Raw genomic sequence first — 19,371 nt, forward strand, 5'->3', positions numbered from 1 at the left:
TAATAATCAATAGAGAATTGACTCTATAATAATAATAAATATGAAATCTGCATACATTAAAACATTAAAATATCATACTTAAGTGTATTTTATGATCAGGCAATGCCAGGTGGCCTGCTAGTATAAGTATATAATTACTAGCAATACCGATGTTGCCCGGGATTCATTATGTTAAAATTTGTTTTGTAAATATTTCTAACTTCTATAATCATGCCTTTTTTGTCAGCTAAAAGCAAACAAGGAATATTAACTCTAATTAGAAAAATAAATTATTCTTAGCCAACTTTTCTTTTTTTAGATGTTTAACAATATATCCATATTAGCAAACTGATGAGGCAGGTTAAGTTATAAAAAAATAAATAAATTGTAGCAAAGTATGTTTGAGTTTATTGTCAATAACATGGTACAACAATAACAAATGAGAATTGGATAGTTAGTATCAAAGTTTGGTTTGTCTAATTAAATTCTATTTAAGTATAACTTAAAATTCAACTAACACTTTTATATATTAAACATAAACATATATTATAAATAATTAAAGATTTACTAGTTCCAATAACGGAAAGTAAAATAAGTACAAGCTGTTTTCAAATAAATTGTAAACTGTCTTACCATTATTGTTGACCGTTTTAGTCTTTTCTTCTGCACAATCTGCTGGAATGCCAAATATCTCAATGGTCACATAAGGATCTGTAATATCTCCTTTGGCACCAGACCCTCGCGGTTTTGGAAAATTCTGTCCGCTGATTATCTGAAAGTATCAGAGAAATAATGTTGGATACTGATTGACAAAACTATCTTGTTCATTGAACTAGGAATAAAAACAATGAAAATAACCCTAAAATAAAACAAGATACCAACGATGAAGCTGAAAGAAACATGTCTGATGCTTAAAATAAAACAAGACTCAGCAGGAAATTGCGTAGATGACATGTCAAAAAGAATATGATGCATAGCCTGTTTGTTTTGTTTTGTTGAATTTTATGGCATGTCAATCCTTTGGTTCATTTTATGCTGAATATAGTTCTGGGGGGCCTTTACCCTCTGCTCTAGCTGACATATAAGTGATATGTTCTTTTAAAGGTTTTTTGATAAAGGACAATTTTTTATGGTATAAAAGTATGATGTAGGGATTGTTTTTGGGTTTTCAAATAAATCCTGACTATTTTTTTTTCTTTATAGAAGCTACCTCTCGTTGCTACAAAATCAATGCAATCAGTTAGAATGTGTTTAATTTGGAGTAGGGTTTGACATCGTATACAAATGGGTTGATTTTCTTTCCTCAAGAGATATGAGTAGATTAAATGTATATGGCCCATCTTTATTCTTGCTAGTGTGACTTCTTTTCTGTTTAGTTTGGTATTTTGTTCAGCTTTTTTTTTATTTTTGACATTACTTTATGTAGTTTATTTTTGGGAAATTCATTCTAGTAAGTTTGTCATTTTTCCATTGTTTATGTATTGATATGTATGGGATTTTAAAATGTGAATCAATTGAATGTTTAAGGCAGTTTTTGCTGCTGAATCAACTAATTTATTTCCTTTGTTAACAGTATGGCTCGGTATCCAGTGGAAAATAATTTCTTTGTTTAATTGCATTAGCCTGCTAATCAATTTACTGAATATTACTACATTTGCTACATATTTCGCTTAGACCCATCTGTATAGGTGTGGATGTAGTTTGGATATTTCTTTGATTTTGTCTATATCATCTTGGAAAGTTATCGGATGTTTTTTTTTTTTTCATGTTTACTTAAACTTAGATCTATCTTGGGCAATATGATTTCTCAAAGTTGAATTTTGAGTATTGTGAGTTGGAGAACTTTGCATGTGGGTAAGGCTTGCATCATTGACGATGGGAATCATTCTGAGATCCAAATATTTGATTGTGTTTTCTTTTTGTTCAAAAGAGGCTTTGTATTTGGAGTTGAAGGTATGGTTGTATGCAGGATTGTTTGGGTTTGCTTTTATTTTAGTAAAGTACTTGAGAGCTAAGTTGTTGACTCTCAATCTTAGAGGGAGCTCAAAAGCTTCAATTTATGGGCTTTCCAATGGGTTGTTTTGTTGGCTCCCAGGGCCATTATGATAAAATTGATTAAAATTTTTAAAATAGGATTTTGTGGTGGATTGATTGTCTAGTTTGGATCTGATTAGGGATCTGTATAGATTTATAAGAGTTTTTTTTAATTTTTTATCAGAACCTCAATCCTTGTGGGCTTTATAACATTTTTCTTTAATGTAGTTTATACGTGGAATAAAGTTCAGTTTTTCATCAAAATTTACTCTTAGAAACTTATATCGATTTATGAGTGGAATGTGTTCTCCTTCAAATTATAAGTTTTCATATTGGACAAAGTTGTTGCCCACCTTTTTTTTTTTATGTGTGACAGTTCTGCTGGATAAAAAATTAGTGATGAATATAAATAATCTAACTTTTAGTCCGATTTTGTGTAGATATCATAGAATACCATGGCATGTCATAAGCTTTTTCAAGATAAAAAAAGGGATTTTTTACATGTTGACCAAAAGGGATCATGATTGTAACGTTTTAGATTTGTTAAATGATCAACGCATCCACAGTTTTTCCAAAAGATACATTGTATCTTAGTTATTAGATTGTTTGTTGCGAGGAACCAGGTTAATCTATTCTATATCATTTTTTTTTCTACGGTTTTAAGAGCATAGCCAGATTAGGTTTCATAGGCAACATGTGAGACAGAGCATGACCACATTAGGTTGTATAGGTGACATGCCACAAAGAGCGTGGCCACATCAGACTAGGCAATATGTCACAAAGCGCATGGCCACATTAGGCCGTGTAAAAGACATGCCACAAAGAATGTGACCATATTAGTTTGTGTAGAAGACATACCACAACGAGCGTGGCCACATTAGATTGTGTAGGAATCATGCCACAAAGAGTGTAGCCACATTAGGTTGTGTAGGCGACATGTCATAAAGAGTGTGGCCATTTTAGTGAAGGCGACATACCATAAAGAGCATGGCCACATTTGGTTGTGTAGGTGACATGCCACAAAGAACATGACCACATTAGTTTGCATAAGCTAAAAAAGCGTGACCATATTATGTTACCTAGACAGTATTCTAGAAGGGGTGTGGCAGCAAAAGGATGCAGGGTTCTCCAAAATACTATTTAATAGATCTAACAAAATACTATTTAAAAGATCTAATTCTTGATCTGAGACAATACAGGATGCAGATTAACCAAAATTTCTGTTTGTAATCTTTTAATCTCTTTGACAATTTTCTCTCCTTTTTTGGGTAAAGTATTGTATCTCTTCTGATATTAAAAGCTTACAAATTTTTTTTTTAAACACAGTAGCAATCTTCAGCAATTATATACACAATTATATACAAAAATATCTTCAATTTACAAAAAAGTAAAAATAAGAATTTTCTCTATAAAAATTTATATTCCATTTAATACATCCACATTTTTTGTTTTGTTTTGAAGGGGCAACTTTTTTTTATTTTGTCTTGGTTTATTGTGACGAGAAGAAAGTAGTCACATAACTTTAACCCAACTAGACATCTCCAAAATATGAAGGTGGGGGGACCTGTTGAATAACTTATTAACACAGATAAATCGCCTATTAATACCATGGTTCATGTAGTGTTTATCCAATCAGAGAAACAATAAAAGAATTAAACCATGAAACTGTGTAAAGTTATTTGAATATAACCTTGGCTACCACAAACACAATGAGCCCATTAAAAATAGTAGGTAGCAAGAAGGCAAGTAATGTTGGTACATTTTGGTTAACTTCCTAAATAAATGATGAAAAAAAAAAAATTAGGTTCTCTTTATAAAGAAGGACAACAGCACTAGTGCATAAGCAAATTGTAAGGTTGAAAATTGACTTTAATGGAACCGCAAACAGAACTCACAAATCCTACTGTCCAAAAATGTTTTCATATATATTTTTTTAAAATACCATTTTCACCCCAAACAAGGCATAGTGCCACTTTGATGTAGGGGGCTACTATTCAGGACATAAGTTGCAGGGATACTATGTAGGGAGATGAACAGCAAGATGTTTGTTCACATTACATTTTAACTTCTGCATGTCAGTACAGTTGAATCCCAGAAGGAAATTTCAAAGTCTAACGGTTCTAGGGAAACTATTGGAGTAGAAGGCTTTCCTACATTTAGGGATCTCTACTGCGTAGGGGTGGGATTTTGCTGCTTGTCGGGTTTTTCGGGGGTATTTACGTCGATGGGGTACAAGTGCTTGTAGTTTGTCAGAGCATTCACCATTAATATACTTGTAGAACAGTAGATGGGACAGAGGTTGAAGCTTAGATGACAGTTCAGGACCTATCATGTTGGCAACGCTCTTTTGAACCCTGTCCAGGAGTGAGAGACAAGTAGCAGATGCACCAGCCCAAACGTGACAACAATACTCCATACATGGATGAATTGTGGCTTTATAAAGGTACAGGATACTTTCAGGCGTAAGTAGCTTTCTAGCACAGTGGAGAAAGCCCACTTTCTTCATAGCGTCCTTGGCAATGCTCTCAATGTATTTGTTCCAACTCATGTTCCCTGTGAACATTAGGCCGAGGAGTTTAAAAGTACTTTCAGGTAATGTATCTTTAGCCATTGCACATGGTGGTTGGGAAGGTTTCTTGTAATTATTGAAGGAAACAAGCTTAGTCTTGGCAGCATTGAATGTGACCATCCATTTATGTCCCCATCCCACTATAGTTTCTGCCATTTCCTTAGATATGTGTTCATTTGTTTTCCCCTGATGCCTGTTATAAAGCGTGATGTCATCAGCAAATATACCCATCTCAGAGGCAATTTTACCAGAGAGGTCATTTATGAATATTTGGAATAATAAAGGTCAAATGGTAGATCTCTGAGTTACTCCCACATTTATATCATATTGTTTAGATGTACGACTGTCAAGGACAACCTGGATTCTTCTCTTACTTAAGAAGGCTTTAATTATGTTAAGTATTTGTCCAGTGATACCGTATGATCTGATTTTCCTGAGGAGACCATCGTGCCATACCTTAGCAAAAACCTTAGATATATCTAGGGCTACCGCTCTGCGCTCCCCTGCTTTGTTCAGTGAATGGTATATACGTTCAGAGATTACAGTTAGGATATCTGCTGTAAAACAGGCTTGCTTAAATCCATATTGTTCGCCAGTAAGAAGTTTAACAGCTGTAAGGTGATGAACTAGAGCTTGGTTAATTATGGACTCAAATATTTTGGCGAAAAGCAGGAGGAGGCTAATGGGGCGATAATTGAATGGGTCAGTTCTTTCACCAGAATTCTTGAAGACTGGTACCACAGAAGCAATTTTCCAGCAGTCAGGAAATATCACTCATCGCGCAAGAAAAATTATTTACATAATCCAACATGGTTTCCATCACGGTCTTGGCCATTTTAGATGGAAACATTACAAGACATTGTCACCTCAATTGGTACTGATGTTTATTATCACTAGAACAGTGTTCGAACCATCTTATTTTCACTGATGAATAATGTCTCTCACGTTGATTACATGAATATAATAAATCTGATAATCTGTGTGTAAGGTTGTTGTCTCCTCTAACAGACACAAACGGCTATTGCGATGATGCAAATTCATTTGTATAAATTACTGACAGAGGTGGAGAGTACTGGAAATCTGGGGAGACTTGTTTTCACTCAGGCTCCAGGGAATACCACAGGTTGTTAGTGACTAATCTCTGATGATAACCTGTGAGAACTCATAGTAAATGGATAATAATAATAATAATTAACTGTCGCTTGATAATAATGAAGAAAATAATTTATTATCAAGAGTATTTACAATGTAATATTGTTGTTCTCTCTACCAGATGCTAACGTTGTATGTAGAGATGGCCACAAAGAAAATAAGAACTTTGACACAAATTTTCCAGGTGCAAGAAAAAGTTTTTAATTTTCTTCGTTTACCACACTAATCAATCGGCGTGTATTTAACATGAGTATGTCCTCTCTTTCTGATCGCCACATCGTCGGCCGACTGTCATTACATGGCAATCGGCACCAGTTGGCTCTGTTGGGGACTTGCATAAATCCCCTGAAATAAATAAGAACTACCAAATAATGTGAAATAAACTTTTGTTTATTTTTCGTTAAAAGAAATTACTTTTTAGTGTGTGCCAAGGTGGCAGTCTGTATGAGAGCATGAGAGAAAAAGTCCTATGTGATGAAGTCAGAGAAAGATAGAGTCAAGCAATGTTCTTTGACGTGCGAGTAAAGCTGTCATTTTAGCTACTGAATTTCACTCAGCAAGCATTGCTGTTGGTGTTGCTTCCCTGCGCCTTTTATATTTTGTAACATGATTGTCTTGAGGGAGCGATTTACTCCCCATTGGGGAGGTTTAGACCTCCCTGGGACCTGAGAAAGACCGGGTAAAATTGCTAAGATTGTCTAATTGAATCCCAGACAACGGCAGGTATCAAAAATACTTGAATTAAAATAGATATATTTTTTTATTATTAAAACCAGACATGTGTTTTGTTGATTGAGAATGAGGAGGCCGGAAATGTCAGAACAAGGTGGAGATGGAACCAGACCTATCTTGGCCTCGAGGACACCTGTTTCAGACAAGGACTTTCTGAATGATAGGTTTTGACCTTAAGGTCGTGTGAACGGGAATTCATTTTTGGTCTCAGATTGCAAAATCTCTGGTAATATTGGGGAAGTGCATACACGCAAATGTATCTGGGGTTTCCCCAGATACATGGCTGGCTGTGATTGGTTCAGCAGATCGCCAGACCCCAACCTGTGGCCTTACTATAAAAAGCCAATAACCGCTCAAATCAGACAGATTTTTTTGAAGATTTTTTAAATCGAGCCCTGATTGGTCAAAAATTCATATTTTTGATAAAAACATTGTGTTTTCAGCTACGTTGGCCATTTCTCAAGCATCTTGCTTTTTGACCCAAGAGGTTTGGTGTGGGTGAATGCTGTAATTCCCATGCAAATGAATTTATAAATTTTAATGTGTGTGTGTGTGTGTGTGTGTCTCTTGGAAAAATAAAATAAGAAACAGCACAACTCTCAGAACACGGCACCAGACAAACCTCACTAACACAACAATTTTCACAAAGTTTGACTCGCGGAAGGGATAGTAGAAAAGAGAAGACATGAGCGCTCGCCAAGTGTAACTTACTAATCGCCATCTTTTCCTTTTTCCTCTCTTCAGATCCTCATGCCTATATATGCATTTGGGTCAATGGCATCATGTTTACACCACACCCCAAAATACTGACACAACTGTAATATATTCAAACATCTGCTGAAGTTAGGAATTAAAACACACAGTGTCTAACTTCTGCTTTTATTAGCTACATGTTTATGCATTTGAATAATATGATAGTCTAGACTGAAAAAAAGGGGAGAAGACATTAGAGTAGTTTCATAATAAGAGGAAATAACTTATCTGACTACAAAACAGAGATAACTTGTAAATGACTAGTGCAGTAGAGGATACAACATTACAGCATCCTTATACTAATATCTTGCTATATAGTTATGAGCAGGAAAAGCACTTTTTAGCTCTGGCAGGCAATCACCTAAGAATGGAAATGACTAGAGATAACTTTGGAAGTTGATTTCTAAAAGCTGTTCAACAGATGTTGGCATGCAAAATAGATGTTAGGTGCTTATACAATAGAGGCACAGGTGTCATCACATTTCAATAAAAAAAACTCTTTGATATACTTATGCATCACGCAAAGACAGTCATTCTCACCAAAAATTAGAAAAAAATTATCAAGTAGAATTTTAATTAAAGATAAAAATCATTTTTTTTTTTTATTTTTGCCGATCTGCCATTCAGTATTTCTTGGTTAAATTGAGTTATCTCTCCCTGTTTTTATGGGATTTTCCACCCTTATCAATGGTAGATCAGCAAAATACGATAAAACTGATTTTTATTTTAATTAAAATTCTACTCAATTTTTCCTAATTTTTGTGTAGATATCTATTTTTACATCAAGTATATCAAAGTATTTTTCTGTTCTTTTATTTTAAACTGCAATTTTCATCTGTGCTCCATACTGAATAAGCACCAGCAGACGTTAAACTGATGATGATGAGGAGTCAAATTATAACTATATAGTTAAATTATCATCTTAAATGTAAAACATTACACTTTAAAATAAAAGTGGGGCGGGATTTGTTATATAACTGCAAGGGAGACAACTTGTAAGTAACCAGTGCAAAGAGACAACTTACAGCATTATAGTATCTCATATACTAATCATGCAGCTTCTTCTAACATAGACTATAATAGTCAAATTATCATTTTAAATGTAAAACAACACATACGAAAATAAAACTTACCCTGACATGAAGTGATTGAGGAGTGACATCAGGTAAAACATCTTTGGTATTGGCACTGAAATATGAAATTTCTTCCCTCATCACGGCTGGTTTCAATGCATAACCGCATCCACCATTCTTCTGGAACCATCCATTGTATAAATCCATCATTAGACCTGGAGTTTGGTAATTGACAGAGACTAAAAAAATAAAATAAAATAAATTTTTAAATGTAAAAGTATATGGTAGTGTGCTTGAAAAAAAAAAAAAAAAATTTTTAATACAAAAGTGTATAATATTTTCTTTTTTTCTTTAAAAGAAATTATTTACCTTAAATTATTTAATTTAAATCTATTTTATTTATATTATTAACTTTTAAGGTAAATAATTTGTTTTAAAGAGACAATCTGATAGGTTTCGCAAAAAAGGATATATTTGTTTGAAAGAGTAGAGTGGTCCTGGCTACAGTATTTGAATAATAATCTAGTAAGTCACCTTACTGATGGTGTTCCCATATGATTCAAATAAACATAATGATATTAAACCTTATGTCTAGAATACTTAGTCTTTTGAAGCGTCTTCAGAAATTGAAATTCATACAATTTTGTTTAATTGGTGTCAAATGTCTATGGATTTATTGGAGTCCGTATATTAAATCCATTACTCTTCCTAATTCTTGTAAAATCGGTTCTATCACTCTAAGCACTTTCTCACACCGAAGGTTATTCTCCATCTCTACAAATCTACTATCAGATCATGTATGAAGTACTGTTGTCATATTTGGGTTGGTGAAGGTTCTTCGTAAATTGCAGAAACGTATCTGTACTTTGATTGGCCTCATACTTTTTTCTTCACTGCAACCTCTCTGTTACAGACACAATGTTTCTAGTCTGTCTTTTCTACAAATACTATTTATGGCATGTGTTTCTCAGAATTGTCTAACCTATTCCTTGCTTCCTTTGTTCCAGCTTATTTGACACGTTCGTCTAGAGGTCTCCACTAATTGGCTGTTTTAATATCCTATTGTAATACAGCTTCCTATTCCAGTACCTTCTTTCCAAGGACTGCAAGGTTGTTGAATTCTCTTCCTGCTCACTGTTTTCCTTCTATCCACAGTCCTGGTCTTTTCAAGACAAAGGTCAATAGATATCTCCTGGCCTTACAACACTTGTTACCTCCTTAAATCAAGAAGCTTCATGACGTGTATCAAGCGATTTCCATAATAAAAAAAAAAAATACAAATCTGACATATTAAAATGAAAGATTGTTCCCATATTTTACCATCTAAAAACCCTTTCTCCAAAGAAACTGAAATTTGAGAAATGTTTATTAATTAATGTCAAATCTATAAGTTAAAATGTTACAAAAAATTGGAAAGATTTGAATTTTCACAAAGAGCTTCCACCCACATTTTATTCCTTTGCATAAATCTAGACTAAATTAAGCTTGATTTCAGGATGCCCAAACGTGTCCAAAGTAGTTTAATGTTATACCCAGGACAAATTCTATTAAACTCATGAATGGAATTCTGACAGGTATTACCACCTTGGGTCAGAGCGAACCAGAAGGTAGTGTTAACTAAAAGATGAGTTGACATTCCTTCAAAGCTCCTTAATTTGGGCACCACCACCAAATGCACTTTAAGACCATACTTAGGACCTCATCATGTAAAAGGGATGCTAAGATCCCGCATTTGTCCACTGAAGATAATCTAGAAATAAAAAAAAAATAATCAAAGAAATTAGTTACATAAAATTTAGTAATATATCAAATTGTTGTTGCCTTTTCAGAACAATGTTTCAAGATCTCAGCCCCCAATTTATATATATATATATATATATATATATATATATATATATATATATATACACACACACACACAATATGCAGAAATTTTGAGGAAAAGCATGTTCAGTATGCAATATTGAAGCATGCTCTCAGAATGTAGGATGAATCTGCAGTTCCTGCCGACTTTCAACAAGAACTGAACTGCACAGTCTGTGTAAGATTTCTTCTGTCTAAAGCTGGTTTGGCAAACTATGTGAAATCACACAATATTAGACAAGACCAACAATTTTATGAGGATGTGCTGCCACCCAGACCACTCAAGTATTGTTGTAATATCTGTGGAGTGGCCTGTAAATCTGTAAGCTGTTTAACATGACACTCAAAGGAGCATAATAAAGTCCCTCTATAAGAATCCACAAATACTGGCAAGTTCCTCTGCCACTTCTGAACGATTATGCAAGAGTGTAGCTGGGCAGAAGAGCCATCTACGTGCAAATGGACGCCTGACACAAAGCTGAAGAGATGCAAGCTTCTGTCAAGAAGAAGCAGCTGTCATGATTATATATATATATATATATATATATATATATATATATATATATATATATATATATATATATATATACTTGAGCAAGTGAAGACCTTATTATTTAAGCTAATTTAATAAGTGAACAACCTTATTTACTTACTGTCTGAATCAAAGAGTTTGAGAACTCCAAAATGTATGTTCTTGCACCGAGTTTTAAGGGTTGAGATTTTAAGATTTTCTTTCTTTATTAAAAAACAATAACAAAAAACCGCCCAAAAAACTGACAAGTAGAAAAGTAATTTTATCACCTATCTTTTTTTTATATAAAAATATTTGTGCATTGTAGAAATCAATATGTCAGTAGAACATTCAAATAGGTTTCAATAAGGGTTTAATTTTTTCACAAAATTTAAAAACATCATTATAATTTTCCTTTGAGCCTATCTGTGGTAACTAGGGACAATTATCGGTTAGGTCCATAAACTGACTGAAATATATTAGAACTTAAAGAAATGAAAATCAGGGTTTTTTTTTAAAAGATTTCCTTTGTTTCTTAAAATAATGATAAACATTAAATAAAAAAAAATATTTCGATGAAGAATGTATTTAAAATAGGTTTAAAATTTTAAAAATTAATTTTATTTGTATTTTTAAGATTTAGAATAATCAAATTTGTTTTGATTCGTTAAAGCCATCTACTGTTTTACAGCTGAAAAAAAAAACCTCAGTGTGTGTGCTTTTTTGTTTTGTTTTTAATAAATACTACCATGTAACAGTTTTTTATTACTTGACCTCATATTGCAAATGCTACTGTTTAAGTTTTCTTTCAAGGCTAAAATTGTAAACATGACTACATTTGAAATGATTTTTTAAGAAACATTCAAAACAGGAATACATCTCCATATGGGCAATGCCAGGTGAAAACCACTTGTGTAGTATGAACTAGGATAAGAATAACAGATGAAATAAATCACATTGATGTTAAACATGTAAGAAGAAAAAAATTTACTCTAAGTGATCTGAATGATTTTTATGGATTTAGTATATGTTGGTGGTCAGATTGCCGGGGATTGTCCACTGAAGACAAAAAAAAAATCAAATATACAATAAATAAATGTTACCATAACAAATAAAATTTACTTTTCTCTCTATCTGGCTCATTTTTTGTACTTTGAAATAGTTTTAAATTCTTTATTTAATCTCAAATATTCTCTTTTTACAAATTGTTAGCCAACAAAATGGCCACCAACATTCTTCGGTTCTGCTTCATTATTGCAGTGAAATTCTAAAATTGAAATATTGAATTTCAAGTGAAACTAATAGATATCTAATTAATTTTCATGTCATAGTAATGAAAATATCCAAAACTTATGAAAAACGATAAAGTAGAAAATGAATTATTAATGAAAATAGTTTTGGAAGACAATTAGCGAAAATTAAGTTTTACTAAATTGGCCAAAGATGTTCAGGTTTCAGAAAATATTTACCTCCCTTCTGTTATGATTAAAACTCTGGTTTCTTTTTTTTTTTTTTTTTTTTTTTTGCAAAACTTGATTTTCACTCATTGTTTCGAAAGCTATTTTCATTGATTAATTTTGTACCTTAACATGTTTTTTTTTTGTAATTTTTGAATATGTTCATTACTGTAACATGAAAATTCAGTAGATACCATTCAGTATTTCAATTCTCGAATTTTGCTGCAATAACAAAGAAGAACCCATTCTTCTCCATTGGAAAGAAGCTTCGTTTTGAAATTCATACATTTTATGTTCTCTTAAGTTAAACTTAATTTCAAAACAAGACTTGTTTTCCAAAAAGAAGAATGTCAGTAGTCATGTTTTTTTGTTTTAGTCGTTTTCCATCTCAAATGCTATGCAGTTATGCATAACATAGAAATTATACAAAGAATATTCAAATTAGTTTACATTTATTTAGTTGCTCAAATATCCAGGATCGAGTATATTAAGTTCATTTTAATAATTTAAAACAGAAAATGTAAGCTTTTAATATCAATGTCAGTGTGACAAAAAAACTCAACTTTATATAGAAGTAGATTATATAAAAAAATAATACATCTCCATCCAGGAAACACCGAATGATTACTGTTAATCATTTACATAAAAAAAAAAGATATTTTACATTACAATTCTGGCAAATACATTATATCATAGAAATATTAAAATCCAAACAATTTTTGGTTCTTATTTAGAATAATGAAAAAAAAAAAAAAATACAGAAAATTTGGGAAAATGTTTATGATCTATGTACCTGTCACAGAATAAAGATGTCATATTCCAAAAATCATATATATTGATCAAGTAGTTTTATATTTAACTAAGAAAATAAAATTTTATTAGTAAGCAAGAAGGAACTGTCTTGCGTTACCATCTTGAAAAAAAAAAAAAAAAAAAAGGCAGATAAGTCTACAATAATTTAAACTTGCAAGATCAACCTTGTAATGCCTCAGACTTCACATTAATCGCTTTAAATTGTTTAAAAATGATTTTCTTAATAAAAATAAATCTACTTGATAAATTTAGATGATTTTTGGAATATGACATTTTCAGTTCTGTGACGAGTACACACATAAAAAATCTTTATGCAGTTTTTTTTTTTTTTTTTAATTAGCTTGAATTCTAAATAAAAACAATTTTTTTTTTAATTAACTCGAATTTGTATTAGAAAGTAGTTCGATTTTAACAGAAGGTACACCCAAAAATAATACCTATCTGACAGCCGCAATTCCAGAGATCAAGTGGATTGTAATTACTCGAATCCACCCTCATTCCATTTGGATATATACGTGACAGAAACCGCTTGTTGTGGTTCACAAATTCTTCGGGTCCTTGGAGGGCCATTTTTACTGCTTGAGATTCACTGATTGAACACATGTGCCAATATTTCTCTGAAATTGGGAAGAAAATGACATTTAGAATTAAAGAAAATACTTTTTCGGAACTAGCCATTTATAAGTGTTAGATGAAATAGCTTTTAATCCAGAAAGCAGCAATTCTTCCCTCATTTGTCAGAAACATTGCTCATGAAATGTGAAGAAAGGACAGAATAAGGGAATCAAGAGTTGGATTGTTTGCACTATTGTTCTCATCTTGGGTTATTCTCACAATGTTTCAGCCGATGAAGAGTGCATAAAGTTCAGAAGAGATACTGATAGAAGCATACTTTCCTGTATGAAAATTATTTCTCATCAATAGATAAGGGTATTTTCACGTTCATAGTGAGGTAGCGTTTTTCCTGAAGAGGAATTAAAATGGCTGTTTGTCTTAAAATTGATTGACTATTTTGTGTCATGTTTTATAATGGTACTGTTTTTATCCGGGACAAATTCACCCTTCACTGTTTCCCATTTTTATTGACTTCTAGTCTCACTGTGACATTATCTTCTTTGCTTTCTAACTGTTCTTGATTTTATTCCATCCCATTTCTTGTTTGATTATCAAACCTTCATCATGCTACCTTGAGCTTTCTTTTCCATTTCTCGACAACGTGATAGCTATGAGACTTGCTTTTTCTTGACAGGATTTTTTTACCATTTTCTTCCCAACTCTGTCTACTAGATGGACGTTCTGTTCATTCTCTCCACCTTCCTACATAACTTTGGTAGACTTTATTTTAATTTCTTTGTTGCTTGTTTAAGTCAAATTTACTTATCTTGTGCCATTCTTTGATTATATCTTCCTTTTGTGACACATTTCGACTGTATTTCCATGCAATTTAAGGCCAGCTAAGTTTGCAACTACTTTCTTATGAGTGCGATCATTCCTTGGATGGTTGTTACAGTAGAATTTATTCCTTCAACCAATGAAGCCTTCCTACTTGTTGCACTCGCTTTCCCCTTTCCTTCTCTTTGTTTTTGCATCCTTTTTCTATCCTGAATGTCCACTTATTTCATCATAGTGAAACTCGTCTTCTTTCGTTTCAGGTTTTCTTTCAAATTTTTACTTTATTCATTAAAAAGAAATAAATCACCCTTTTTCTTAAAATCAAATGCATTTGTTTTCCACTTTTGTGAGTCACGGTTAACTGGCTGTCTAGACAAGATGCTGATTAACATTTTCATGAGGGCAGCACAGTCTGTTTACACTTGATGGGTCGATCATTTCAATACTGCCAATTAAAAAATGTGATATTTATTAAACTTATTAAAATTTAGCCCAAAGACAAATTGTGACACTTCCATTTTATCTTTACATTAACATTTTGGAGTTGAGTAGAAATTGGACCTTGGGTTTACTTTTGCAACTCTCGCTCCCTTATTCTGTCATTTTGATCTTAGATTCGATGAACAAAGTTTCTGACAAAGGAGGAAGAATGAGAGTTTCCAAAGTCAAAATCTATCCATCTAACATTTATCTGTTGGCTAGTTTTTGACTTTGAATTATTTTTTTTTTTTTTGTGCTTTACAACAAGTGGCTTCATACCTTGTCTAGAGCGATTTCCATTAAAAGAAAAAACTAAAAAAATCTTTTGTATATGCATATTTTAAGTTATTTTTATGTTTTCTCTTCAAATAAATCTTTTATTTTTTCAACGTTCATCTAATTGAAAAATGATTTGCCTGCTGAAGTGATGTGGTGATATTTTTGAATAGCAAGACACGTATATGAAGAGTGAATTAAATAAAAACGTTTCTGTGTAGATAAACCAAAAATATCTAATATATATTTGCAACCAAAGAAGAACTACTTTCATAATGAGGACATTGATTTAAGTCCTCAAAAATGTCAGCTAAACAAAAATACAAGAAAGATAACTCTGCTCAACATCTTTGGTACAAGGGAGACAACTTTCATGGAGGGTTCCATCCAATACAAATCTAACAATCGTACAGAATGAACATCTTTTGAAAAAACACATTTAAGAAGCTAAATACATACATAGCTTATTCATATTTTGTACACAAGAATTTTTAAAATGATTCCTGATAAACTCTTATCTATTTATGTTGAAAAAACTTAAATCTCAAAGGTAAAAATATATATTTTTTCCTTTTTTAAGTTTTAAGGGATGAAGATAAAGAATGAAAAACTGCTGCTGTATTGATTAAAAATATATTTATTATATAATTAGTTTATAACTACAATGTATTTCTTTACTCAATATTTTTACATTAAGTTGAAGAAACAATTATGTTCCTGTCTTGTTCCCAAACTAAGATTTGACGAGTGTGAGACAACTAGACTCAGACTCAACCAATATTATGTGTGCATGTGTTTTCTTTCATATTTTGTCTATGTAACTCTTGCAAATCCCTGTTTCTTGACCAAAACTATGTGAAATAAATTCACCTTTATGAGTGGTAAGACACGAATGTGAAGAAATAAATTGGATGAAAACGATTCTGTCTAGATCAAAAAATATAATTAATCATCATGTCTCATAAATAGAGTTGGTGGGTTATTCCTACTTTTTTGTTTTCAATTTGTAAAACTGTAGTTTATTTAAGTGAAAATGTTATTGTTGTATTTTTAAAAATATATACACATACATACAGAGAGAGGATGGAATGATAAATTCGTCGCCCTAAAGAAAACAACACTAGATTTATTTTTAAAATTTTATTGAAAAAAAAAAAATCAATTCAGGTAACTTGATTATGTAGTAGAGCTGACACCTATTCAATGTAGCAGCCTTCAGCCTCAATCACCACCTCGATAAGAGTCCAGAACTGGGATTATGCTTTTTCCACAAACGTCGGCAGGAGCTCAGCGAATACTTAGCAGATGGCGGCGATCAGGCTAGTTTTGGTGTTGTGGGAGGATGTTCTTGACGTATGACCAAACGAAGTCGTCCAGCAGGAGGAGGGGGCAGTGAGAGAAGAGTACAAAGTCGTAACATTCCTCCTGAAGCCAAGCCTAGGTCTCTTTGGACTTGTGGGTTGGCATAAAGTCCTGATACTACATCCAGGGTCTGCCAGTGGCCACCTGATTGCACCAGTGGATCACCACACACTTCAGCACATCCAGGTACACTTTCAAGCTAACTTCAAAGATGTGAGGTGGCATGATGTGGCCCTCACTTGAAACCACACCAAAGACCATAACCACGGCCGTAAACTTCGTTGAGTTGTGCCCCCAAGCATTGAATATTCCAGATTTGCATTTTAAGGGTGCTGGCAATGGTCCTGTTGTCATAACTTGGATTGGTAGACAGCATGAGTTGTACAGCGGCACATCTCAGATCTCGCTCGTTGAACATTGTGTCACTTTCACACATAATAGAAGGCTCCTATTGCTCTTGGGATTCGTACACAACTGGCTAACTAGCAGATGGTCTGCAACAAAAAAAGAAAACCAGTTTTCATCAAAAAGAAATGGAATCGTGTTGTCTTTTCTAAGGCAACAATTTTATCGTTCCATCCTCTGTGTATGTGTGTGTGTATATATATATATATATATATATATATATATAAAACACCAATATTCATGAGTAAATAAAAGAAAGATCGAGTTGTGTGACCTCTATGTATTTTCATATCAAAAACTATCTTGAACCATAATATACTTATTTACATTTCTCACGAGAGCTATCTTAAAAAGACAAGAGAATTAGAATTGCTTGCATATTTTGCTGTGAATTATAGAAATTTCTCCGATTCTTATTTTCTGTCCTCAAGTAAATCTGTTTTTTTTTTTTTTTTTTTAATACTTGTCCAATGCAAAGTAGTTTTCTTTTGTTTAGTTGCCAGTTGAAGTAAATTGGTTTTCGTAATTGCTAAGACACTAATATGAATAAATTTAGATGAAAATGCTTCAAACAAATATAATTATTTATTATATATTTACAACTTAAAAGGAATTACTTTGTAATGAGTAATATTTGAAATCATTTTATGACACATCCAATTCTCAAAAGTGTCAGTGGGTCTGGGATGCAAGGGACATAACTCTCAAAACTTCTTAGAAGCAAGGGAGACACCATTTGTGTATAACGTTATTTCCTCTTTATTATTTTCTAGTAGATGGAAATCTGTTCCATCTAATAGTTATAAAATTAATTACACGCACATTGACAAAATGTGAAAAGCATCTTACGTGATTGTTGGGATACTTGGAAATCTTCAAACCGTGTTGAGACGCAATAATTCACAAGATCAGAAAACTCTTTTGCAAGTTTATGTTTTCGTATCGAACCATCCTGAAAAAAAAATACTCCATGAATAGTAATATTCCAATACTTTGGGTATCTCTTGAAAAATCTTTGAGAAAACTTTGTTGGAAATAACAAAGCAAACACATGCACATAAAACTTTGCATTAACAAACAAAAAAAAAAAACATTAAATTGAGTTCTTGATTAACAACAGACATTAAATTATTTCCCTGCAAATAATTAGATCTTTTCACAGGAAAATAAAAAGAAATTAGATAAAAAGTAAAATTTTACAAATTAAATTAAAATAAAAGCAAAAAGGAAGAATATAAAATAAATTGAAAAAAACATTTTTTTTTTAAAAGTAAATGCAATGTAGTAAATTTAACAAGTTCACAAAAGGTTAACAGAAAATATTAAACAAAAATCTTTGTTGAGACCAGAGATGAGATGTGGGTGTTAAGTCTCAGAATTAGTTTTTTTTCATATTGTTTTCTTTTTTGTTGTGACCGAAAGTTGGAGGCTATAAGGATGCATTTTATGTTGTCTATGCTGTGGTCTGGGAGAGTGTAGTGCATTGCTATTGTGTAAAAATATATATAAAAACACAATTTTTAAATTCATCACACGCCTAAAAGACGACTCATGGGAATTGAAAACATTCGCAGCTATGGCAAATTTCAAACACTGACCCACCAAATGGAAAAGACAGATTGCAAGAGAAAACAGGAATTATTCCTACTGTTCAATGAAGCACACACACACATCAGAAGAGTAGAGAAGATGCTAGGTAGCATGGGGGAGATGCGGCGTCTAGCGTAAGGTTCATTAGGGGCGAAAAAGATTAAGAGGAATTATAGAATGTTGGGGGAAGCTATTGTTGTCCTATTGTATAAGCTCCAATAATAATTGTTGAGCTTGGCATTATCCAGATAAGTCTCCTCTTGTGGATTTGAACTCTTTCTTTTCCTCTTACGCATTAAGATATATATATATATATATATATATATATATATAGCTAAAGAGAGTTAAACAAAATAGTATTGCTATTTCCCCCTTTAAATTAATTTTGATTAAAATGTTTTCTTTTTATTATCACCATTTTTTTTTCTTTGACATTAAGTAATAAGTAAAAAGGAAATTGAACATTTTTTTTCGGTCGTAAAATCGTTAGGTATCTTCAAAGTGTGCCACAGATTCCCCTTCTCCTGTATGTAACATGATGTAACTTTAATATTATCAGAACTTTTGTACAATTTAAAAAGGCCTAAATTAAACTAAAATATATATTTTTTCAACATGCAAACATAACATACACGTGAGACTAAAATTTGTTTACATTGACGCCTTAAACAATGTTCCTATGTATTTGCCATTTTGAAGGCTAAGACATACTTGTGTTTAATAAATGTAGCAAAAAATAAACTAATGGTCAGATTTTCATAAAATTTTGTGTGCCTACTCACCTTTTAATTAATTCATATTTAAAATGCAGTTTTCATAAAATATATAAGAAATACATTTTTGATACATGTTCACTCCCCCCCATATTTCATTTTATGAAATCTGAAAAAATAGTAGAATTGAGCTAAATTTTAACATGTAATAAAGCTG

General features: G+C 32.2%; 1 protein-coding gene across 2 annotated transcripts in view; it reads right to left on the reverse strand.

Annotated features, from left to right (window-relative positions):
* Positions 1-19,371, reverse strand: part of LOC145239766 (inactive phospholipase C-like protein 1) — a 162,890-nt gene that overhangs the window by 28,877 nt on the left and 114,642 nt on the right. For both annotated transcript variants that reach the window (XM_080103196.1, XM_080103195.1), the window contains 4 exons: positions 17,701-17,803; positions 13,374-13,553; positions 8,353-8,531; positions 613-751 (listed from right to left, as the gene is read on the reverse strand). In XM_080103196.1, the coding sequence (XP_079959322.1) occupies positions 613-751; positions 8,353-8,531; positions 13,374-13,553; positions 17,701-17,803 (601 nt within the window). The remainder of the gene's footprint in view (positions 1-612; positions 752-8,352; positions 8,532-13,373; positions 13,554-17,700; positions 17,804-19,371) is intronic.

The sequence above is a fragment of the Euprymna scolopes genome, chromosome 19 (assembly GCF_053919585.1).
Source record: "Euprymna scolopes isolate OS-2025 chromosome 19, ASM5391958v1, whole genome shotgun sequence".
Lineage (NCBI taxonomy): Eukaryota > Metazoa > Mollusca > Cephalopoda > Sepiida > Sepiolidae > Euprymna > Euprymna scolopes.